The 24921-nt window shown below is 42.3% G+C and overlaps 1 protein-coding gene across 6 annotated transcripts in view; it reads left to right on the top strand.

Moving 5' to 3' along the window:
* Positions 1 to 23146, top strand: part of LMBR1 (limb development membrane protein 1) — a 145363-nt gene extending 122217 nt beyond the window's left edge. For 4 of the 6 annotated variants that reach the window (XM_055421640.2, XM_055421643.2, XM_055421639.2 and 1 more), the window contains 2 exons: positions 15713 to 15874; positions 19426 to 23146. In XM_055421640.2, coding sequence (XP_055277615.1) covers positions 15713 to 15874; positions 19426 to 19511 — 248 coding nt within the window. In that variant the 3' untranslated portion in view covers positions 19512 to 23146. The remainder of the gene's footprint in view (positions 1 to 15712; positions 15875 to 19425) is intronic. The other 2 variants (XM_088834787.1, XM_055421641.2) reach the window with 1 other exon arrangement.
* Positions 23147 to 24921: the final 1775 nt, after the last annotated feature.

Genomic DNA, 24921 nt, shown 5'->3' with positions numbered 1-24921 from the left:
CTTCCTCTAACTAAGGTCACAAAGATTACCTCTTGTGTTTTCTACTAGAGGCTTTATACTTAGGTCTATGACTGATTTTGAGTTAATTTCTGTATATAGTATGAGGTATGAATTAAAGTTTAGTTCTTTGGTAACCAATTATTGAAGCACCACTGCTTGAGAATTCTCTTCACTCAGTTGTTTTTGAAACTGTGTTGGGAACCAGTTGTCCATCTGTGTGTGAGTGTGGGTCTGTTTCTGGACTCGGCTGTGTTCTGTCGATGTCCTTGTCTCTACACGAGCACTGCACCATCTGGGTTAGTGTGGGCGGATGATGAGACAAAAAGATAGGACACCGAAAGATGAACTGCCCAGGTCAGTAGGCGCCCAGTACTCTGTTGGAGAAGAGCGGAGAAATAACTCCAGAAAGAATGAAGAGGCAGAGACAAAGCAAAAACAGTGCCCAGTTGTGGATGTGACTGGTGATGGAAGTAAAATCCGATGCTATAAAAAACAGTATTGCTTAGGAATCTGGAATGTTAGGTCCATGAGTCAGGATAAATTGGAAGTGGTCAAACAGGAGATGACAAGAGTGAGCATCAATATTTTAGGAATCAGTGAACTAAAATGGACTGGAATGGGCGAATATAACTCAGATGACCATTATATCTACTGCTGTGGGCAGGAATCCCTTAGAAGAAATGGAGTAGCCCTCACAGTCAACAGAAGAGTCCGAAATGCAGTTCTTGGGTGCAGTCTCAAAAATGACAGAATGATCTCTGTTTGTTTCCAAGGCAAACCATTCAATATCACGGTAATCCAAGTCTATGCCCCAACCAGTAATGCTGAAGAAGCTGAAGTTTAACGGTTCTATGAAGACCTACAGGACCTTCTAGAACTAACACCCAAAAAAGATGTCCTTTTCATTATAGGGGACTGGAATGCAAAAGTAAGAAGTCAAGAAATACCTGGAGTAACAGGCAAATTTAGCCTTGGAGTACAAAGCAAAGCAGGTCAAAAGCTAACAGTTTTGCCAAGTGAATGCACTGGTCATAGCAAACACCCTCTTCCAACATCACAAGAGATGACTCTACACATGGATATCACCAGATGGCCAACACCAAAATCTGATCGATTATATTCTTTGCAGCCAAAGATGGAGAAGCTCTATACAGTCAGCAAAAACGAGACCAGGAGCTGACTGTGAATCAGATCATGAACTCCTTATTGTAAAATTCAGACTTAAATTGAGGAAAGCAGGGAAAACCACTAGACCATTTAGGTATGATTTAAATCACATCCCTTATGATTATACAGTGGAAGTGACAAATAAATTCAAGGGATTAGATCTGATAGACAGAGTGCCTGAATAACTGTGGATGGAGGTTCATGACATTGTACAGGAGGCAGTAATCAAGGCCATCCCCAAGAAAAAGAAATGCAAAAAGGCAAAATGGTTGTCTGAGGACGCCTTACAAATAGCTGAGAAAAGAAGAGAAGCAAAAAGCAAAGGAGAAAAGGAAGATACACCCATATGAATGCAGAGTTCCAAAGAGTAGCAAGGAGAGATAAGAAAGCCTTTCTCAGTGATCTGTGCAAAGAACTAGAGGAAAACAGTTGAATGGGAAAGACGAGAGATATCTTCAAGAAAATTAGAGATACCAAGGGAATATTTCATGCAAAGATGAGCTCCATAAAGGACAGAAATGGTATGGACCTAACAGAAGCAGAAGATATTAAGAAGAGGTGGCAAAAATACACAGAAGAACTATACAAAAAAGATCTTCATCACCCAGATAACTGTGATGGTGTGATCACTCACCTTGAACCAGACATTAGACATCCTGGAGTCCAAAGTCAAGTGGCCCTTAGGAAGCATCACTATGAACAAAGCTAGTGGAGGTGATGGAATTCCACTTGAGCTATTTCAGATCCTAAAAGATGATGCTGTGAAAGTGATGCGCTCAGTATGCTAGCATATTTAAACTCTGCAGTGGCCACAGGACTCAAAAAGGTCAGTTTTCATTCCAATCCCAGAGAAAGGCAATGCCAAAAAGAATGTTCAAACTACTGGACAATTGCATTCGTGTCACACACTAGCAAAATAATGCTCAAAATTCTCCAAGCCAGGCTTGAACAGTATGTGAACTTCCCTGGATTTAGAAAAGGCAGAGGAACCAGAGATCCAATTGCCAACATCCATTGGGTCATCGAAAACGCAAGAGAGTTCCAGAAAAACATTTACTTCTGCTTTATTGACTATGTCAAAGCCTTTGACTGTGTGGATCACAGCAAACTGTGAAAAATTCTTAAAGAGGTGGGAATACCAGACCGCTTACCACTTTCGTGCTGCAGTCTCTGGGGCCACAGAGAGTCAGACACGACTGAGTGCCTGAAGTAGAACTCATGATGAGACTTGAAAGCAGACACTGTGAGACCTTCAGCCTTGTTCTTTTCAGAGTGGTTTTAGTTATTCAAAGGCCTTTTGCATCCCTGTATGACTTTTAAAAATAGCTTGTCATTTTTCAAATCAATGTCTGTTAGGATTTTGATTTGGATTGTGTTTAGTCTATAGAACAAATTGGAGAGGGTTAACATCTCTACAGCACGACTGTGAAACTTCACTTTCGCTTTCGCTTTCATACACTGGAGAAGGAAATGGCACCCCACTCCAGTGTTCTTGCCTGGAGAATCCCAGGGACGGGGGCACCTGGTGGGCTGCAGTCCATGGGGTCGCTATCAGTCGGAGACGACTGAGTGGCTTCACTTTCACCTTTCACTTTCATGCATTGGAGAAGGAAATGGCAACCCACTCCAGTGTTCTTGCCTGGAGAGTCCCAGGGACGGGGGAGCCTGGTGGGCTGCTGTCTGTGGGGTCACATAGAGTCGGACACGACTGAAGCGACTTAACAGCAGCAGCAGCATCTCTGCAATATTGAGCCTTTCAGTCTCTGAATACTCTGTGCTTATTTAGTTCTTTAATTTGTCTCGCCAGTTTTTGTAGCTTTTTGTTTAAATATTGCACATTTGATATTTTTGTGAATGGTGTTTTTTAAAAATTTAGTTTCCAATAGTTCATTTGTAGTACATAGAAATGCAATTGATTTCTTTATATTGATCTTTTTTCAGCATTGCTCAGTTCATTTATTAGTTCTATTAAATCTGTTTTATAGGTTTCATTGAATTTTTTACTTTGATGTTTGATTCTGTGACGAAAGACAGTTTTACTTCTTCCTTTCCAGTATAGATGCTTTTACTTGCTTTCCTTGTCTATTGCATTGTGTAGAGCCTTCCGTACAGTGTTGAATAGAAGTGGTGAGGGCAGATATTCTTGACTTGTTCCGCATTGTAGTGGGAAAGCATTCTGGTTTTTACCACTGACTGATATTAACATTAGCTGTAGTTTTTGTTACTTTGTTTTGGTAGGCACCTTTTACAGGTTGAGGAAGTTCCCTTCTTGTCCTGCTTAGCTGGAGTTTTTATCAGGACTGGGTGTTGGATTTTGTTAAATGATTTTTCTTCCTCTGTCGAGATGATCATCATTTTCTTTTGTAGTCATTGATGCCGTGTTCATTATTTTTGTTTCATTTTGTTTTCCTTTCTGTTTCATTTTGAATAGTGTCTGTCAGTAATGTCTTCAAGTCTGCTAATCTTTTCTTTTTCAGTGTCTGATCTGTCATGGATCCATCTAGTGTATCAGTCATACCTTACACTGTAGTTTTTCTCTGCAGAAGGTTAATTTGGGTCTGTTTTATATCTCTTATGTCTTATTTAACAGGTTCAGTCTTCTGACTTCTGAAGTGTATGAAATATAGTTATAATTGTTCTCATGTCCTCGCTAGTCAGTTTGTCATCTGTGTCATTCCTGGGTTGTTTTTCCATAAGCCAGTGTGTTGGTCAGTTCCCAGCGAATACTCAGGAGGTCCTCTGTCTACCTCCCAGGCTCCCACCCTGTGCAGCTGTGTGGCCACTGTGCTGTCCCAAGCTGCAGCTGCGCCTCTCTCACTAGGTGCGGTGGCTGGATTCTGCCCCTGTCCCTGTCCACTCTGCATTCGGGAGGCCCTCTTTAGGTAGGAGCTGTGGCAGACAGAGGACCGCTTTGCTTGTCTCTCATCTCTTAGCATCACTGACCTTCATTGCTAGATGTCCAGGGTCTTGAATACCACAATTTTGTATATTTTGTCCAGTTTTTTGAGTAATGAAAGTGTGAGAGACTGTCTCCTTTATTTAGCTTTGGCTGGACTCTGAACTCAATGAACATATTTCTAATTGATGTACTATAATGAAAACTTGTTTACAGAGTAAGACTGGTCAGATTTAAAGTCTTTCCTTTAACAACATTGTCTTCTATTACCCCTAAAAAGTGGGACCTCCTGTTAGTTTTAGAATTTTTGTGTGTGTGTGAATAAATAAAACAATTTACAGTGAGCTTATTTACATTAGTCCTGAAATTAATGATGTTCATGATTAATTATGGGTTTTATTATTTTATATTCTTTAAGTCACATTTAATTTTTGACACTGTGTAGGTAAATTTTATATCAAAAGCCTGGTTTTAGAGAAGGGAATTTAAAAATCTAGTAAAGATAATAATTTATACTAAGTATTATGGGAATCCAGAGAGAGGAAAATGTGTTAATCCCAATATTTTGTCAGAGAACATTCAATTTATAAATTTGCTTTCTATAGCAAAATGTATGTGCTCTTTTTTTGGCAGTCTTTCATTAAAGCCATGGATATTCATGGCAGCCATTTGTATGATATGCCAGCAAACATGATTTATTGAGAAAGTTACTTTAATGGTTCTTTTAGTGTGTCAAGCTTTATATATTCTCTCACAACTTCTTGCTAGTTAAAGAACATGAATATGCTTGCTAAAAGTCAAAGTTGACTCAGGTGGGCTAACAAACATAAATTCTCTTGACTCATATCACAGGTGGAGTAATCAGCTCTTTCTTGAAGTGAGGTTTTGTATGTTAGTTCTTTTATAGGTATGGATAAAAAAAATCTTTATTCACGGAACTATGCATAAGACATTTTCCGTTTAATCCTAGTGCAGGGAGCTGATTTCGTGGTTTATTGTGAAGATTATTTTATTGACAGATAATTCAGACAATGTGACCGTATGCTTAGCTGCTGCTTACCTAACTGAGCTTCTTACCTGGTATATCTTTTAAAGAAATGAACTTCTGAGTGGAAATAAACTTTTCGGTATTTGACCAGGAGAATTGTAGTGTTGTTCAGTCGCTCAGTTGTGTCTGACTCTGCAGCCCCATGGACTACATCTCGCCACGCATCACTGTCCTTCACCATCTACCGTAACTTGCTCAAACTCATGTCCATTGAGTTGGTGATGCCATACCACCATCTGTTTCTCTGTCGTCCGCTTCTTCTCCTGCCCTCAGTTTTTCCAGCAACAGGGTCTTTTCCAGTGAGTCTACTCTTCGCCTCAGGAGGCCGAAGTATTGGTGCTTCAGCTTCAGCGACAGTCCTTCCAATGAATATTCAGGGTTGATTTCCTTTAGGATTGACTGGTTTGATCTCCTTGCAGTCCAGGGGACTCTCAAGAGTATCAATTCTTTGGTGCTCGGCCTTCTGTATAGTCCAGCTCTCACATCCATACATGACTACTGGAAAAACCATAGCTTTGAATAGACAGATCTTTGTTGGCAAAGTAATGTCTCTGCTCTAATACACTTCCAAGGAGGAAGCATCTTTTAATTTCATGGCTGCAGTCACCATCTGCAGTGATTTTGGAGCCAAGAAAACAAAGTCTCACTGTTTCCATTGTTTCCCCATCTACTTGCCATGAAGTGATGGGACCGGATGCCATGATCTTCATTCTTTGAACGTTGAGTCTTAAGCCAACTTTTTCACTCTCCTCTTTCACCTTCATCAAGAGGCTCTTTAGTTCCTCTTCGCTTTCTGCCATAAGGGTGGTGTCATCTGCGTATCTGAGGTTATTGATATTTCTCCCGCAATCTTGATTCCAGCTTATGCTTCATCCAGCCCAGCATTTCTCATGATGTACTCTGCGTATAAATAAATAAGCAAGGTGATAATATATAGCCTTGACGTACTCCTTTCCCAATTTTGAACCAGTCTGTTGTTCCATGTCAAGGACAGCTAAATAACATTAAATAATTAAAATTATCTTATGGTTAGTAGTATTTTAAAATTTGCTGCCTTAGTACCCTTTTATGTCTTTACTCAGAAATAGAAATTTTGAAGTGTTTTACATTTGTACAAGTCTTATGAACATGTTATTCACCCGGGGATTTTTGCAGAAATTTGTACCTGTGGCTGACTATTTGTTACGTATGTGAATAGTGAAACACTTTAATCAATGTTTGGGTAACAGAAGACATATTAATACATCTCTTGTCAGTAAGTTGTTAGGTTAAAACTTTTAAGTGTTGCTATTTTTTCTTAAGTGTTGGTATTATCAGTAAAAAGTACACTAGTTCAGATGGACTTTATAGTTCGGTCACCCAGTTGTGTCTGTCTCTTTGTGACCCCATGAACTGTAGCATGGCAGGCCTCCCTCCTGTATATATGTGTGTGTGTGTGTGTGTGTGTGTGTATATATGTGTATGTATGTATTTATATATACGGATGCTGGGAAAGGTTGGGGGCGGGAGGAGAAGGGTACGACAGAGAGTGAGATGGCTGGATGGCATCACCGACTCTGTGGACATGAGTTTGAGTGAACTCCGGGAGTTGGTGATGGACAGGGAGGCCTGGCGTGCTGTGATTCATGGGGTCGCGGAGAGTCGGACACGACTGAGTGACTGAACTGAACTGATATAGGCTATTCCATCCAAAAGCAGAATACACATTCTTTTCAAGTGCCCAAGGAACAGTCTCTAGATAGATCACATGCTAAGCCTCAAAACAAGTCTTGGTAAATTTATGAAAATTGAAATCATATTAAGCATCTTTTCTAACAGCAATGCTTTGAAACTAGAAAGCAACTACAATCTTTAAAAAATTCCTGGGACTTCCCTGGTTTATCCAGTGGCTAAGAATCCATGCTTCCACTGCAGGGGGGGCATAGTTTTGATCCCTGCTTGAGATCCCACATGCTGTGTGGTGTAGCCAAAAGATAAATAAATTCTCTGAATCACCTTTGCAGAGAAAATAAAAGTGTATAAAAAAACAAACAAAAAACTTCCCAGAGCACAAACATATGGAGGCTAAACATGTTCCTAAGCAACCAGTGGGTCGCTGATGAAATCAAAGAAGAAATTTTAAAGTCCCTACAGACAACTGAAAACAGTGAGCCAAGATCTGTGGGAGTCAGGAAAAGCAGTGCTAAGAGGGACATTTATAGTGATACAAGCCTACCTCAGGAAACAAGAAAATTTTCAAATAAAGAATCTTGTAGAGAAAGGAGAGCGAACAAAACCCAAAATCAGTAGAAGGAAAGAGTCATGAAAAATCAGAGCAAAAATAAATAAAACAAAACTTAGAAAAAAAGAAAATAGAAATCAATGAAATTGAGAGCTGGTGTTTTGAAAAGATAAAATTGATAAACCTTTACTCAAACTGATGAAGGAAGAAATGTAAGGGCCCAAATATCAGAAATTATAAAGAAGGCATTATCACGTACACCACCGAACTACAAAGGATCATAAGAGATCACTAAGAAGAACTGTATGCTCCAATAAAATGGACAACCTAAAAGAAGTGGACAAATTCCTAGGAATGTACAGTCTCCCAAGACTGAACCAGGAAGAAATAGAAAATATGAACAGGTCGTTACTAGTAATGAAATAGAATCAGAAATGAAACCTCCAGCCAATACAAGTCCAGGACCAGATGGCTTCACAGGTGAATTCTAACAAACATTTAGAGAAGAGTTAACACTTGTCCTTTTCAAACATTCCGAACAATTGTTTAGGAAGGCACACTACCTCCCTGGTATTCCTGGTATTAAAATCAGACAAAGATACCACACACAAAAGACTATAGTCCAATATCACTTGAGTCAGCAAGTGAAAAAATCCTCAACAAAATCTTAGCAAAGTGAATTCAGCAGTACATTAAAAAGATCACACACTCCGATCAAGTGGGATTTATTCCAGGGATGCAAGCAAGGATGGTTAAATATCTGCAAATCAATGTGATGTATCAAATTAAGAAACTTGAATTATGCAAATAATAAGATTATCTCAGTAGATACAGAAAAATCTTTTGACAAAATTCAGCATCCATTTATGATAAAAACTGCACAAATTGGGTAGAGGGAACATACCTCAACATAATAAAGGCAATATATGATAAACCCACAACTGACGTCAAACTCAGTGTTGAAAAGTTGAAAGCACTTCATTAAAGATCAGGAACAAGATAAGGATGCCCACTCCTGCCACTTTTATTCAACACACTATGTGAAAACCTAGCCACAGCAAAAAATAACTAAAAGGAACCTAAATTAGAGAAAAAGTAAAACTATCACTGTTTTCAGGTGACATATACTAATAGAATCCTACAGACACTGCCAAAAAACCACTGGAGCTTATCAATGAACTCTGTAAAGTTCCAGGATGCAGTATTAATATATAGAAATCAGTAGACACAAATCTGTTGCATATCTCTACACTATAAACAAACTATCAGAAAAATTAATTTAAAAAGCAATCCTATTTACCATTTTATCAAAAAGAGCAAAATACCTAAGAGTATATCTAAATAAGGAGATTAAAGATCCATGCTCAGAAAACTATGACGTTGATGAAAGAAATTGAAAGCAACAGAAACAGATGAAGGGAAATACAATGTTCATGGATTGGAAGAATTAACACTGTTAAAAGGACCATACTACCTAAGACAATCTACAGATTCAGTGCAATCAAAATACCAATGACAGTTTTCACAGAACTAGAACAAAGAATTCTAAACTTCATGTGGAACTATACAAAAGATACTGAAGTACCAAAACAGTTTTGAGAAAGAAGATTAAAACTGGAGGTCAGTGTGCCCTGATTTTAAACTGTACCACAAAACTACAGCCATCAAAACAGCATGGTACTGGCACAAAAACAGACATATATATCAATGGAGCAGAATAGAAAGCCCAGAAATGAATCCATCCACTTATGGTCAATTAATCCGTGACAGAGGAGGCAAGAATATACAATGTGGAAAAGAAAGCCTCTTCAGTAAATGGTGTTGTAAAAAACTGGACAGCTACATGCAGAAGAAACTGAGCCATGCTCTCACATCATGCACAAAAATAAACCCAACACAGGTTAAAGATGTAAATGTTAGACGTGAGGTCATAGAACTTCTACAAGAAAACATAGGCCGTATGCTCTCTCACACTGGTCTTAGCAGTCTTTTTGGGAGATCTGTTTCCTCAGGCAAGGGGAACAAAAGCAAAAACAAGCACATGGGACTACATCAAACTAAAAAGCTTTTGCACAATGAAGGAAATTCAACAAAATGAAAAGGCTGCCTACTGAATGGAAAAGATATTTGCAAATGATATATCCAATAAGTTAATATCCAAAATATGCAAAGGATCAATGCCAAGAAACCAAACATCCCAGTCCAAAAATGGGCAGATTTAAATAGACATTTCTCCAAAGAAGACATACAGATGACCAAAAGACACATAAAAAGATGCTCAGCATCATTAATTATTAGAGAAATGCACATCAGAATTGCACTGAGGCGTCACCTCACACTGGCCAGAATGGCCATCATCAAACAGTCTAAATATAAATGCTGGAAAGGGTGTGGAGAGAAAGGAACCCTCCTGCTCTGTTGATGGGAATGTTGGTTGGTGCAGGCATTGTGGAGAACAGTATTTAGGGAACACAAGTTCCCTAAAATACTAAGAATAGAGCTACCATATGATCCAACGGTCTTACTTCTGAGTAGTTTTCTGAAGAAAAGGAAATCCCTAATTAGAAAATAAATATATACCCCTGTGTTGATTGCAGCATTATTTACAGCAGCCAAAATTCGGAAGCAGCCTAAGTACCCATGAATAGATGAATGGATGGAGATGTGGTACATGTGTACACACACACACACGCACACACACACGCACACCAAGGAATTTTACTCAGGCGTAAAAGACTAACATATTGCCATTTGTGACAGTGTGGGTAGACCTAGAGGGTATCATGCTGATAAAATCGGCCAGACGGAGAATGACAAATACTGTGTGATTTCACTCCCATGTGAACCCTAGAAGACAAGCATGAACAGCAACACAGAGTCATGGTTCCAGACACAGAGAGCAGACAGGTGGTTGCCGGGGCTCGGCGGCCATTGGGAGAGAGAAACAGGTGCAGGAGATGAGACCTGCACAGTTCACGGGGTCTCAGATGCACAGTGTGCAGAACATAGTCAGTAACAGATGGTGACCGTCTTGAAATGTATACAAATACCAGATCACAGTGTCACGGCATAGGAACTTACATAGTGTTTTAGGCTGATTATATTTCAAAAGCAAACTGTTAGGAAAAGATCAGATTTGTGGTTACCAGAGGCAGGAGGTAAAGGAGGGGGACTTGGATGAAGGTCATCAGCAGGTACAGCTGTCCAGTTACGAGATAAATCGCAGGAGCATGATGTGCAACATGACAGATATAATTATTTGCTGTGTGTTATATAGGAAAGTTGTTAAGGGAGTCAATCCTACCTAAGAGTTTTCATCACATGGAAAAAAAATTTGAAACTTTTATTAAAATTTTGTATCTGTTTGAGGTGATGAATGTTCACTGATCTTATCTTAATAATCATTTCATGGTGTATGTGAGTTAAAACATGCTGTACATGTTAAACTTATGCAGTGATATGTAAATTATATTTCAATAAAAGTGGAAAAGAAATGAGTACATTTTACAATTTAATTATTACTGTGACAAAATCCTCTCAGACATTTTAGAAAAGTGTTTATTTAAGACTCCTTTTTGTCTACTAGAAGATTTTCAGGATTGAAGAGCTTTGTGGTACTTAGCTGATATTATATTTCTAAAACGTTAAATTCTGAACAGCACAGACTTTCAGAACTCGCTCCTGTAATCTCTGAGGTTTTGTCTGAAGCCTCAGTACATCCATAGTAGCACCAGGCTCCTGGGTTTCTATCTGAGGGCAACCTGAGGAGTGTGTGGCCAGAGCCTCTAACAAGAGAGGTTGCTCTTTGCCTGGTATTTCCCACTGGGTCTTGACCCTGACTCTCCAGATACCAGGGTGAGCCCACTGAGAAGTTCTGGAGAAAGCACCTTTCCATTGTTTATAACATACCTTCCAGTCTCACAGTGTGAATTCTACTTACTGCCCCTGGCTTCCCTCTCATGGGGTGCTTGACACAGAGCAAGTTCTGGGTGATGCTGAATTACTAGTTAGCATGTAGCAGAGGTTTCCAAAGTGGAGTTGGTTTCCCCATAAATTCACAAAGTAAATCGTCAGGCTGTGTGGAGAAGCTATCAGAACTTGTATTTATTTTTATTGCTATAATTTTTAAAGTCTTTCTTTTGTGTATAAAATAATATATAGGTCAGTGAGTAGTACATATATAGTTTACAGATAAAATACACATGTAATGGGAGCATATACTCTTAATTTTTGCTAATGGTAGTGTATGATCTAATAGAGTTTTGTCAAGAGAATGCACTGGTCATAGCAAACACCCTCTTCCAACAACACAAGAGAAGACTCTACACATGGACATCACCAGATGGTCAACACCGAAATCAGATTGATTATATTCTTTGCAACCAAAGATGGAGAAGCTGTATACAGTTAGCGAAAACAAGACCAGGAGCTGACTGTGGCTCAGATCATGAACTCCTTATTGCGAAGTTCAGACTTAAATTGAAGAAAGTAGGGAAAACCACTAGACCATTCAGATATGACCTCAATCAAATCCCTTATGATTATACAGTGGAAGTGAGAAATAGATTTAAGGGACTAGATCTGATTGATAGAGTGCCTGATGAACTCTGGACGGAGGTTCGTGACATTGTACAGGAGACAGGGACCAAGACCATCCCCATGGAAAAGAAATGCAAAAGAGCGAAATGGCTGTCAGAGGAGGCCTTACAAATAGCTGTGAAAAGAAGAGAGGCGAAAAGCAAAGGAGAAAAGGAAAGATATAAGCATCTGAATGCAGAGTTCCAAAGAATAGCAAGGAGAGATAAGAAAGACTTCCTCAGTGATCAATGCAAAGAAATAGAGGAAAACAACAGAATAGGAAAAACAAGAGACCTCTTCAAGAAAATTAGAGATTCCAAGGGAACATTTCATGCAAAGATGGGCTCAATAAAGGACAGAAATGGTATGGACCTAACAGAAGCAGAAGATATTAAGAAGAGGTGGCAGGAATACACAGAAGAACTGTACAGAAAAGATCTTCACGACCAAGATAGTCACGATAATGTAATCACTGACCTAGAGCCAGACATCTTGGAATGTGAAGTCAAGTGGGCCTTAGAAAGCATCACTACTAACAAAGCTAGTGGAGGTGATGGAATTCCAGTTGAACTATTTCAAGTCTTGAAAGATGATGCTGTGAAAGTGCTGCACTCAATATGCCAGCAGATTTGGAAAACTCAGCAGTGGCCACAGGACTGGAAGAGGTCAGTCTTCATTCCAATCCCAAAGAAAGGCAATGCCAAAGAATGCTCAAACTACCGCACAATTGCACTCATCTCACACGCTAGTAAAGTCATGCTCAAAATTCTCCAAGCCAGGCTTCAGCAGTATGTAAACCGTGAACTCCCAGATGTTCAAGCAGGTTTTAGAAAAGGCAGAGGCACCAGAGATCAAATTGCCAACATCCGCTGGATCATGGAGAAAGCAAGAGAGTTTCAGAAAAACATCTATTTCTGCTTCATTGACTATGCCAAAGCCTTTGACTGTGTGGATCACAATAAACTGTGGAACATTCTGAAAGAGATGGGAATCCCAGACCACCAGACCTGCCTCTTGAGAAACCTGTATGCAGGTCAGGAAGCAACAGTTAGAACTGTACATGGAACAACAGACTGGTTCCAAATAGGAAAAGGTGTACGTTAAGGTTGTATATTGTCACCTTGCTTATTTAACTTATATGCAGAGTACATCATGAGGAACGCTGGGCTGGAAGAAGCACAAGCTGGAGTCAAGATTGCTGGGAGAAATATCAATAACCTCCGATATGCAGATGACACTACCCTTATGGCAGAAAGTGAAGAGGAACTCAAAAGCCTCTTGATGAAAGTGAAAGAGGAGAGTGAAAAGGTTGGCTTGAAGCTCAACATTCAGAAAACAAAGATCATGGCATCTGGTCCAATCACTTCATGGGAAATAGATGGAAAAACAGTGGAAACAGTGTCAGACTTTGTTTTTTTGGGCTCCAAAATCACTGCAGATGCTGATTGCAGCCATGAAATTAAAATACGCTTGCTCCTTGGAAGGAAAGTTATGACCAACCTTGATAGTATATTAAAAAGCAGAGACATTACTTTGCCAACCAAGGTCCGTCTAGTCAAGGCAATGGTTTTTCCCGTGGTCATGTATGGATGTGAGAGTTGGACTGTGAAGAAGGCTGATCGCCGAAGAATCGATGCTTTTGAACTGTGGTGCTGGAGAAGACTCTTGAGAGTCCCTTATACTGCAAGGAGATCCAACCAGTCCATTCTAGAGGAGATCAATCCTGGGTGTTCATTGGAGGGACTGATGCTAAAGCTCAAACTGCAATACTTTGGCCACCTCATGCGACGAGTTGACTCACTGGAAAAGACTCTGATGCTGGGAAAGGTTGGGGGCGGGAGGAGAAGGGGACGACAGAGAATGAGATGGCTGGATGGCATCACCGACTCTGTGGACATGAGTTTGAGTGAACTCCGGGAGTTGGTGATGGACAGGGAGGCCTGGCGTGCTGTGATTCATGGGGTCGCGGAGAGTCGGACACGGCTGAGCGACTGAACTGAACTGAACTGAACTGAGTGTATGATCAGAAATCTTTGGGAGCAGATCAGACGTGTGTAGAGCATCTGTGCAAGGGTGTTTATCCTGTGGTTTGTCAGCTCCTCTTTAAATGAGCTTCGTGACACGCACAGTTGTGTGTGCACGCGTGTGCAGGTGTGTGTCCCTCACCGGGTGCTCAGGAGTCTTGGGCTCTGAAGATCGAAGATGCTTATCTGGGATCCCCGGGCCATGAAACCATTGAAGTGTGTTTTGGGAGGACTGCATCTTGTTTACAGATAACTTCCCAGGTTAAATTAAGTAGTACTTCATTTGAAAAATAATATATATAATTAGACACATGTTCCTTTTAACAAAGTCTTAGTAAGTCTTCACTCCGAGAAAGTGCCGCCGGATTGTTGCCATGACCTTGTGGTGTGACCTACGCTGTACACACTACTAAGGTCTGGGTCCCTTCTACCTTCTTTGAAAAAGTATGTTATTGTACATTTCCGTTAATCTTGCATTTCCTTAAACTACTTTGGAAGATTATTGTCTCTCAAATTCAGATCCATTGGCCCTGGATACATGTGGCTACACAAGACCTGCTTTTTGACACCTGCCATTTTTCTGTCATCTCCACGAGCTGCTTTCATAGGGTCTGTCCAGATGGGAGGCGATGGGATTGCACTGAGTGGGGATGAGAGTGAAGTTTGAAAGCTCGCTGATGAGGTGACGTTGGGCTCAGTCAGAGTTGCTCTTGGAATTCTTAGGCCGCCCACAAAATGAAAGGTTCATGATTTTGGGTATTCAAGTCCTTAGTGGTTAAAAGTTTATATGGCCTTGATGAGCTCTCCGGTTTATTCCTTGAAGAATATCAGTAGTCCCATCATCTCTCACTTGACTGACCATGTGAATGCTGTTTTACTTATTTATTTACCTGCCAATAGTCAGAAAAATCCTTCCATATGCAAACTCTTTCCAAGAAGTATTGAGCCTTGGGCACGTACTCGAATAGAATGACTATTCAGACTTTTTTTAAAAATTAGACTTTTTGTTTACATGTTGCAGGTGAATTTAAGTGGTGGTGCATGTATAATACAAGTGCGCTGCATTTCTCACACATGCAGCACAGCTGCACTGCGCTCCCCTTGGAAAGGAACCACTCTGTTTATTTGTTAAGTAGTAAAGTTTTAAGTATGTGCAAGGCTTTGCTCTGGGTTCTGGGGTCATAGGGCTAAAAACAACAGAGTCCCTATTCTTATGTTCTGGGGAAAGTAGGCAGTAAATGGACCACGAAGGGAAAGAAACATTTCAGCTAGTGTGTGCCTTGAAGAGACATTATCAGGGTGGAGGACCTTGGCAGGTCAGCTGCTCAGGGTAGAGGAGACAGGTGGCCTCTCGGAGGAGGTGACATGGAGCAGGGCCCTGCAGGGAGACGGGACAAGGGAGGGCTGGGGCGGGAGAGAGTTTGTCAGGTGTCTCTCCCATCACAACCCCCATTTCCTGTTTCGGGGAGTGGCCTGCACCTAGCTTCCGAACAGGAGCAGCACAGCGGGTTTCTTGTGGATTCAGGGAAATGCTGAGCAAATGACCCGTTTCAGCTTCGTTGCTTACCACTGCCAGAGACTGACGCGTGAACAGTCGCTTAGGCTGACTGGGGTTGGCCGCAGGATCGTGACTGTGTGTGTTAACCTAGGATTCCCACTAACAGAAATGAGGAAGTCCATGGAACTTGATCTGATTTGTACTTTATCTTGCTACGTCTGTATGTATATAAATATATTGTACCTGCTTTATTCAGGGCTATTTTACTTGTTTTTACCAGGGATCACTAGCTTCGATCTGCTTGGAGACTTTGGCAGGTTTAACTGGCTGGGAAATTTCTACATTGTGTTATCCTACAACCTGCTCTTTGCTGTCGTGACCACATTGTGTCTGGTCAGAAAATTCACCTCTGCTGTGCGAGAAGAGCTGTTCAAGGCCCTCGGTAATCCTCATCTTTATGGGTGCTTTTTCTCTCTTTCTGCTTTTTAGTAATTTTAACTTTTCAGCTAATTTTAAGTCTTTACCTCTTCATTTTCCAAATGTGTGAATCCTTCGAGGTCACATTCCTGACCCACTGCTTATTGGTTATGTTCTTGTATAAGATTACTTCATTAAGTCTCATCTTTCTTATCTGTAAAACAGTGATATTATCATCTTCAGAACTGTTGTGAGTATTAACTAAAATAGTTCAGGGCCTAAGGGTAGTCCTGACACACTGTGCGAGCTCAGCAAGCAGTAGCTCTTTTATGGTGATGATGAGGGCAGTTGTGATGAACTGAGGGTGAGGGGCAAGCTCTATATTCCGGTCATGAGCCTCTTAGTATTTTTTAGTTTAAGAATTTTTTTGAGAATTGGATTTTGTAAGTTTCAGGCTGACCCACAATTACAATTCTCTTCATAAGTCAGGTAATAATTCGGAATAAAAATATTAGTGTTTGGCATTAATAAGAGAGAGGGCATTTATTATGTATTCCATGAGTCATATGCATTGAGACAGTATTAAAAACTCATAGATTTAGCTAAGCTATAAAAGGTACAGATGTCACCTATGACCATATTTTTCATGCTTGCTACAACATTAGTGATAAGCATATTTCAGGCTTTGTATCTTGGGAATACCAGGACAATATAAACTGTCTTGCTTTTAAACCTTCTTGGGTTTAGGGTGTGTAGTTTTATAAAAGAGGGGAAAGGTAGTGATTTATGTTAGAAAGTCCTGACATTTACCTGAATTGACACCGTGTGATTGCTCACACTCCCTGTTCCTTTGTGGCTCTTAGCTGTTGCAGAAGGCAGCGTGACGATGGTTCCTTAAGGCCCTGTTTGCACGGACAGGGATGTCTGCTAGGCAGACCACAGTAAAGCTTTACACACCAGCAAGCTTTCCAGTCCTGATACTTGAAAGAATGACCGTTGGGAAGGAAAAAGGACTTCAGATTATCTACTCATGTCTGTTTTACTGTGAGTTTATCCTAGGAGACAGTGGCTGATGAAATACTGGGCAGAAAGGAAAGAGTTACATCTCGTTTCAGCTGAAGCCCCAGACACTTTGGGGGTTTTAATGCCCAGGTTCCATAATGCTGGTCAGATTAAAATCTAAAGATGAAGTGGGAATCAGACAGTCCTCTTAGCCAGATGTTTAGAGTTAAAATTTCATATTTTAGCCTGTTGTAGCATCAGCAATATTAGTTACCCATAATCTCAGATAAATTCCTACTTATCATTCACTAAAATGAGATGGTGGGGAATAAATTGCAGTAAATTTAGCATCTGAGTTGGGTGTTTTGGATATCGTCTTGCTAAAGAAGTCTTTATTAAAGTAGTAAGATATAATTTAACCTGAGGTAAAGCTTGTGTATGTTGTATTGGCTCTTTGACCATAAGAGGCAGTGGTGTTATCAAGAGTTATGTAGAACATCTAATAAACACAGGTTTCCTAATGTTTTCTGTTACTCTTTGGGATGCTCTAAGGAGGCAATGCTTGATACCTAGAAGAAGATCCTCACTAAGTGTATATAATGTATGAATGATCTGAAATCTTAGTATGATTTCACTGAGAATCATAATTTGATCAGAAAATATAAAATTTAACCGTCTCCTTTCTTTTTCTTCTTTTGTGTGTTGGGGGTGGCGCGGGAGGGCTTTTTCCCTCCACTGCTATGGGTCGAGAATCACACAGTCTTTCTCATAGAGCATCTGGCACATGGCTGCTGCTGTTGCTGAGTCACTTCAGTCGTGTCCGACTCTGAGTGACCCCTTAGACGGAAGCCCACCAGGCTCCCCCGTCCCTGGGATTCTCCAGGCAAGAACACTGGAGTGGGTTGCCATTTCCTTCTCCAATGTGTGAAAGTGAAAAGTGAAAGTGAAGTCGCTCAGTCGTGTCCGACCCTTAGCGATCCCACGGACTGCAGCCTACCAGGCTCCTCCATCCATGGGATTTTCTAGGCAAGAGTACTAGAGTGGCTTGCCATTGCCTTCTCCGCTGGCACATGGCAGCCACTGGGAATTTAGCTGCTGTGATGGTGGAGGCGGTGCTTATTTCTACAGAAGAGAGACTAGTTTTTCCGAATAGATAACCTGTGCTCCACCCAGGTTTGAGAAGTAACTCTTCAGCATAATGGCCCGTGACGGGGCTGAGTTTCTGCGAGGGTGTTGGTTAGCTGGCGGCTGTGCGCTCTGTGCGCCCCTCCTGCGGCTGGCCTGTGTCAGCGCCCTCCCCACGCCCTGTCCAGCTGGGGCTGTGGGCGCCTTTGGTCACTCAGAGGGTGTTGGTCAGCTGGCGGCTGTGCGCTCTGCGCGCCCCTCCTGCAGCCGGCCTGGGCAGCGCCCTCCCCACGCCCTGTCCAGCTGGGGCTGTGGGCGCCTTTGGTCACTCAGAGGCGCGGTCTCTCCTGAGACCAGAACTGTGAGTGTGTGTGTGTGTGTGTGTGCGCGCGTGCGCGCGCATGTTTTTGACGGACTTATGTTTTCCTTCCCAGTCATCCATCATAGACAGGCTCAATTTCATTTTTTTTCCGTGAAGATATGCAGGTGATAGAAATTTTTAAATTTGGAATGTTGTGTTGGCTTGTGAGGGGTATAAAATTGCATATCAAGTTAGCTAGAAAGCTACCTGAAATTTTAGGGGGAAAAATCATCTTAGCCAAGTATATTTTTATAAATATCTGAGCCTCATAAAAATTGTACTCTGAAAATCTTTTCCATGGATGTGCTGCTTATGTGTTCTTAAATATCTTTATGCTTCGTTTTGTTAAAGTGCTCAGAGCTTTCATACCAGTTAAGCTCTTAAAGATTCCTACTGACTTTTCTGCTCGTGAAGGCACAGTACTTCTCAGTGTGTCAAGTACCCTGGCAAATAATCACTGTGTGATACAGAGGGAAAGAAATGCAATTTAAAAGGCAGGGATAATCTTTTTCTCTACAGTGAAGTACTACCTGTGTTCAGTCTGTTCTTTTGTCCTTTCCTCCTCCTTAGTAATATTTTCCGTTGCTTTTTTTTTCCTTGCACGCTTAATGTCTTAGTGTGTTTTTCCCTGCGTTTTCCTGTGAGTGTATATGTATATGTATTTTAAAACAAAAATGGGATCATCCTTATTTCAGGTTATTCCCCAAGAAGGCCTGTTGAGCATGGGGACAAGCTTGCAGGAGCAGGTTCATTAGAAGTTGCTCCTGCGGCCAAGGTGGAGGGCAGGGCGGGGCGGGGCGGGGCGGGGCGGGGGCTGTGTGGAAGGCAGGGGCTCTGCCCTCAGCGGACCCTGCCCTCAGCGGAGGCCCTGTGGGAGGCTGGGTGAGGGGACGGCCCCTGCATAGGGGAGGCTTGACTTTCTGCTGGGCAGCTGTCTCCAGCAGAGGCCCTGGGCACTGCCGGTGGGGCACAGAGCCCTTTCTTGCTGCAGGGAGTGTGCCACACGGCAGTCTCCTCAGGAGCACTTCATGTTCTGCCCAGCCTCTCAGCAGTGCATTAGTTCTTACATTTTCTTCATTTTTCTGCAGGGCTTCATAAACTGCACTTATCAGATACGCCAAGGGATTCAGACGCAGCAAAGCCTTCTGCAAATGGGCATCAGAAAGCACTGTGAGACCCCAGCACCACTCTGCAGTCGAGAGCCGAGCACCCCACATTCGTGACATTCCTGCCCGTCGGGCCGTCCCGCTGACCGTGGTCCATGTGTCAGGCCTGGGCCTGTCCATGTCCCCATCTTCATAATTTGAGGGCTTGGCTGTCGCAGATCATCTCCTCTTTGTTTGCCTTTGGGTGGACCTTGTAGTTTCCAGCCAAGCGCAGGCTCCTCCGGGCAGCACGTCTTCTGGGGGACATGCTTGCTTGCATCAGCTGTGCAGCTGTGAGGATGTGAGAAAAGGCAACTTTGGGGCTTTCTAAGGATTCATTTAAATCTCGTTATATAGTCCATTCAAAGTGTAGACACCTACATGAAAGGCATCCTTCCTTAGTCCTCAGCTTGGCAGTTTCTGCAAAAAAAAATGGAAGTTTGTAGGTGTTACTGCAGTGGCTGCATTGAAACTGTAAGGGTTGCAAATGACATTTTCTACTTCTTCAAGAAAAAAACGAGAGCATAGTTCTGACTTATGTTACTGAATATTGACTGCAGTTTGAGTTAAGGGAAAAATACAAAACTCTTCTAAACCTGAGCCTTGGTAGAATGCCGCAGGAATCCGTCTGCTGTCCAGTGTAATAAGCTATGGTAGGGTGAGTTCCGTCGTCATATTTTCTGACAGTTTATGTGTAAATAATTCAATATTACCTCTCACAACATAGTTGCCAGTGTTGAATACACTTGTAACTTAGATTTTGCCTTATAGGCTGTATGTACACTCAGTTTTTTAAAACATTTTTTTCAGGAGTCCCGTAATTCCCTGTGCTCCTGTGTCCATTATGGAGCTGTGAATCCTCTGTGGTAGAAACCCCTTCTTTGCCCTCGGTCACTTCTGCACATGCCAAGTTAAACCTCAGACTTACACAAGTGATCATTTAACGCCAGAACACACAGCACTGGCCAGCATTCGTGGTGTCAGGACAGTTCTGCATTGTATCACGACCTCACGCTCATGCAGTTATTAAATTGTAGATAATTATGGGGACAGGTTCTGGACCTCAAGTCCACTGAGTAAAAACTACACCATGATGCTCTGTGTCACCCTCCGTTAGGTTAGAGCACCGGAAATTGTACATGCAGAAGTAGGAGGTGGGTCCCTCCCACAGTTCCTATCCTGAGGCCTCTGTAAATACATGTATCCACAGACACTGTGTGTATGGCAGTGGAGTGTCTGTGTTCAGACAAAAGTCAAAGAATAGTTTTCTCAAACTATTGAATTTAAAGTTTTTGGGGAGAGAAATTTATGAAAAATAGGCTGTATATATTTGACATAAAACAATTTCCACTAAGAACCAAAATTATAAGAAAAAGTAATCTCAGCTCCATGTGTATACTTCTTTATTTATACCTCTGCATTTCCTTCTGAGTTTCTCTTGTTAAATTGCAGCTTAGTTTTAAAACAAAAGAACATTTTGTGATTCTAAATGACCCTCAGTAAATACAGGCAGTCTAGTATGGGTGAATTTCTCACCATAAGATCTACATACTGAGAAAAATTTATAAAAAATGGCTGCTCTTCAATTTTGCTGGTAATTATACCTATTTAAGCATTAGTTGGAGGTTTTGATTTTTACTGAAACTTGCTTGCTTTGAGCAGACCAGGTCAAGGGGTGAAGAGAAAAAAGTTCCTTTAAATAAAAGAATATCACTTTTAACTTACACCAGTTTCAGGGCACACATCCAGAAGAGCTTCTGGGTATTTGTAAGATGTCTGAAAATTTTTGAGTAAAGTATTAAACTTTTCAACGTCTGTATCAACTCTTTGCTCATCTGAAAGTTTCTTTCCATCAGAGGAAAGAAGCCAGGTTTGGATCAGTAATGAGTGAAATGTATAATGGATTTTTCAAGCTCTCATTGGGTGCTTCTTCATTGCTGTGTGGAATAGAGGGATGGTTTTAAACCTTGGGTCTCAGACGTGTTCTGTGTGAGCAAATACAGGTTGTTATGGCCTCGGTCTGCACATAATGACAACCACTTGAGACCACAGATACCCCGTGTATTCCCGGTCACATCCACAACCTCGTTCCTGAGTGAGACACTCACTCTAATCGCAGGCGCTTCTCTTGGACACACACTGGAGGCTGGTGTGTGGCCCTGTGCCGGGGGCGGGGTTGGGGCAGCACGTGGAGCTGGGCCTGCAGCCAGGAGCGCCGTTGGGGGTGGTGCCCACGAGGCCTCAGGCTGGAGGGCCCTGCGCTGCAGTCAGACGCGCAGACTGCCCTGCTTCTGAGCGGGCGGGCTGCGTCAGTGACAGGTTTAAGAACGCTCCTCTTGTCTTTTCTCACTTCCGGGAACCAATGTAAAGGGGCAGTGGGCACTGCTGTTCTTCTCATTCATTGGTTCTGTGGTGTTTAAATATGTTGGTTACACATTTTATACATACAACATTTGTAATGATCTCTACTGATTTTCCAAGGTATTTCTTAGGTTTAAACATTTATTTAGCTTTGTGTACATTCTCTGTGAAAACAGACCTGCTGTACATGTGAGACTTGATGTGAAGACTCTGTGCACACACGGGCACCTTCTGTGCTGCGCTGAGGGGTGGGCGGCAGATAGAATGAAACCTTGCTGGTGGTTGTCACGTGGGCGCGTCCGAGGTGCGGACACAGCTGACCTGGGGCGGTGGCTTCTCCCTGGCTTTGCTGGGGCACAGGTGGCCCCCTGTGGCCTCAGTGGTCACCTTGTTTGCCGACAGCACAGGCTTACGTTGTGGTCCTTTGTGGCTGTTTGTGTTGTTAGCACAGTTTAGTGTATTCAGTGTATAAAGGCAGTGCTTGCGATGAGCATACATGCAGTGCTGACTGTTTACACTTTTAGAAACTGGTATATGATGTTACTTTGAAAATAGTGTTTGGATGCACTGGCAAATGATTTTTGTTTACAGAATGTTTTGTTTACAAATTGTCAGTCTTGTTTGTTTCTATGAGATACTTTTAGTGTGACTCTAAATGTCTCAGAAATTAAAGTTTTACAAAAAGTGATTTCATATTTTGGTTTACAAGTACTCAAATATTTGTGTTTTTTTTTTTTATCTTAAATACCCTCATGGCTAAAACTTAACGGTACAGGTTACGTTCATTTCAGTCTTACAAAGGGCAGTAGTTATTCTGGTGGACTGGTAAGTTGAGGAAAAAGTGGATGTTTTCTGTCCTTTTTGTCGGGGAGTTTTTGGTAGGTCAGTTTCCTGGAACCTTAAATGACTGAAATCATGTATGTTCTGTTGTTTATTTGACTTGCTAGATACGACTTCTCTAGTTTTTTCCACTGAAGGACTGAGCCATATACCTGACTGTGGTCTGGGCAGCTTAATCCAGTCTTTGGAAGGCAAATGCCCTTAGCATCTGGTTCATTCACTGACAGAAGCCTCTCCGGCAGTGACTTTCAGACTTGTGACCACAGTAAGAAATCCAGTTTACATTGTAACACACACACACACACTTCTATACAAACAACACTCTAAGAAGACAGTACTTGCTTCTACTGTGTGTGATGCATGCTGCCATTTTCTGTCCTGTTTTTTTTAATTGTATACAAACCACTAAGTCATTTCCTGGCTGAAAGAATGATGAATACAAAGAATTGTTTTGGCTTTTGAATATTGTTCAGGTAAAATCTATTATCGCAGATACCACTGAAGCAAAAAGATTGAGTATGAAAATTACTTGTTGCACTGCAAAGACTGCAACTAAAGTCAGTAGAAACTGCTGGCTCTAAAACGTGGATTATAAAATTCAAAACTAAGCGATCCATATGTGTTGAAGGAATAGTGCTGGGAGCTCATCTGCAAGAGAAGTTACTTCCAGTGCTTTGTAACTCAATTAGGAAAGTTTTTTCAAGTTCAGGTGTGATCAGGTAGGGACTTGAGACAGACCAGTCACTGTGGGTGTGACTTTGGTGTGTGCTCTTCCCGGCGCGTTCTCACGAGCAAGGTCACAGGAGCCGGGCAGACACAGCTGCTGTGCGTCTTCTCTGAGGGCCGGAGACACCGAAGGGCCACGGTGTCTGAACGCGGGGAGGCTGGCGGCCACACGTCGGTTGTGAGTCTGAGGAAGAAAGCTGTATCAGTTCCCAAAAATACAGTATTCTATCACATGACTGCTGCAATGGCTCTTCCTTTGAAAAGCTGTTGTTTTAAAAGAACGGCCTGCCCGCAGACTGGGACACCGAACATCAGGACCGGGGTGCCCCGGGAGCCAGCGTGCTGACTCGCCCCTGAGACCTGCAGTTTCCCTGTGTCGGCTCAGCAGTGGGCCTGAGGGCGAGGTGGCATGTTAGCCTCTCCGGCCGCGCCTGCACTCTCCCCTCCTGCCTCTATTTCGTCTCAGCAGTGGCCCACTTCCCTGCTCTTTCTAGTCCTTACCGTGGCAGCTCAGCAGGCCTCGAAGTCAGGGAGGTGAAGCAGGAGGTAGGTGCAGGGTCCTTGCTGTCAGCAGCCCGAGACCTGGGAGCTGGGGAGATGCTCACCTCCGCTCCAGAGCTCGGGGCCCAAGCACAGGAAGGTGAGGACGTGTCCTGGGGACACAGCCGGCGAGGTGTCGCACTGGCTGTGAGCACAGGTCTGTATCGCTGCCCCCTCACCTCTGCCTGCTCCAAGGGTTTTGATTTTTTATTGACTCCAGTCGGGTGGTTCAGAATTTTCCAACACTGGGGTGTTGAGTCAAGCATTTGAACACTGTCTGCCTTCTTGTCTCAGGTGCAGAAGTGCGGCATGGCCTTAGAAACTCAAGCTGACTTATTTCCGTCTAGGTTATGCAGATAGCATAAGTAGGTATCTAAGATGTCATTTTAAGATGAGACCAGTTTTATGTATATATCTTGCAAAGAGACTTACTGCTTTAAATCAGGAATAACAGCAGCAATAATAGCAGTACACACTTAAGTAGTGCTTCCCTATGGCAAGCACTGTCCTGAGCATTTTATATGTGTGTTTTTAAAAATATTTGGCCACCTAATACAAACAGCCTACTCTCGGAAAAGACCCTGATGCTGGGAAAGATTGAGGGTGGGCAGAGAAGGGGCAGCAGAGGATGAGATGGTTGGATGGCATCAATGAGTCAATGGACATGAGTTTTAGAAAACTCGGGGAGATAGTGAAGGACAGGGAAGCCTGCAGTCCATGGAGTCGCAAAGAATCGGACACGACTGAGCAACTGAACAGCAGCAGCTCTTTTAATCCTTATGACAGTCCTGGGAAGGAGGTGCTGCTAGTACCCCCACTGTGCTGACGAGGAAGCTAAAGCCCACCCGAGGACCCACAGAGCGCAGAGTGTGAGCCCCGGGCCAGCTGGCTCCCGGCCTCACCCTTCACCACTTTGTAAACCCTGCTTCCCAGACAGCCTTTACTTAACCGATTACAGCCGATGGAAGGTAG

The sequence above is a fragment of the Moschus berezovskii genome, chromosome 3 (assembly GCF_049115385.1).
Source record: "Moschus berezovskii isolate FMDL1 chromosome 3, NW_MosBer_1.0, whole genome shotgun sequence".
NCBI lineage: Eukaryota > Metazoa > Chordata > Mammalia > Artiodactyla > Moschidae > Moschus > Moschus berezovskii.
Note: the sequence above shows the minus strand (reverse complement) of the source record. Positions and strands in the feature narration are given on the sequence as shown.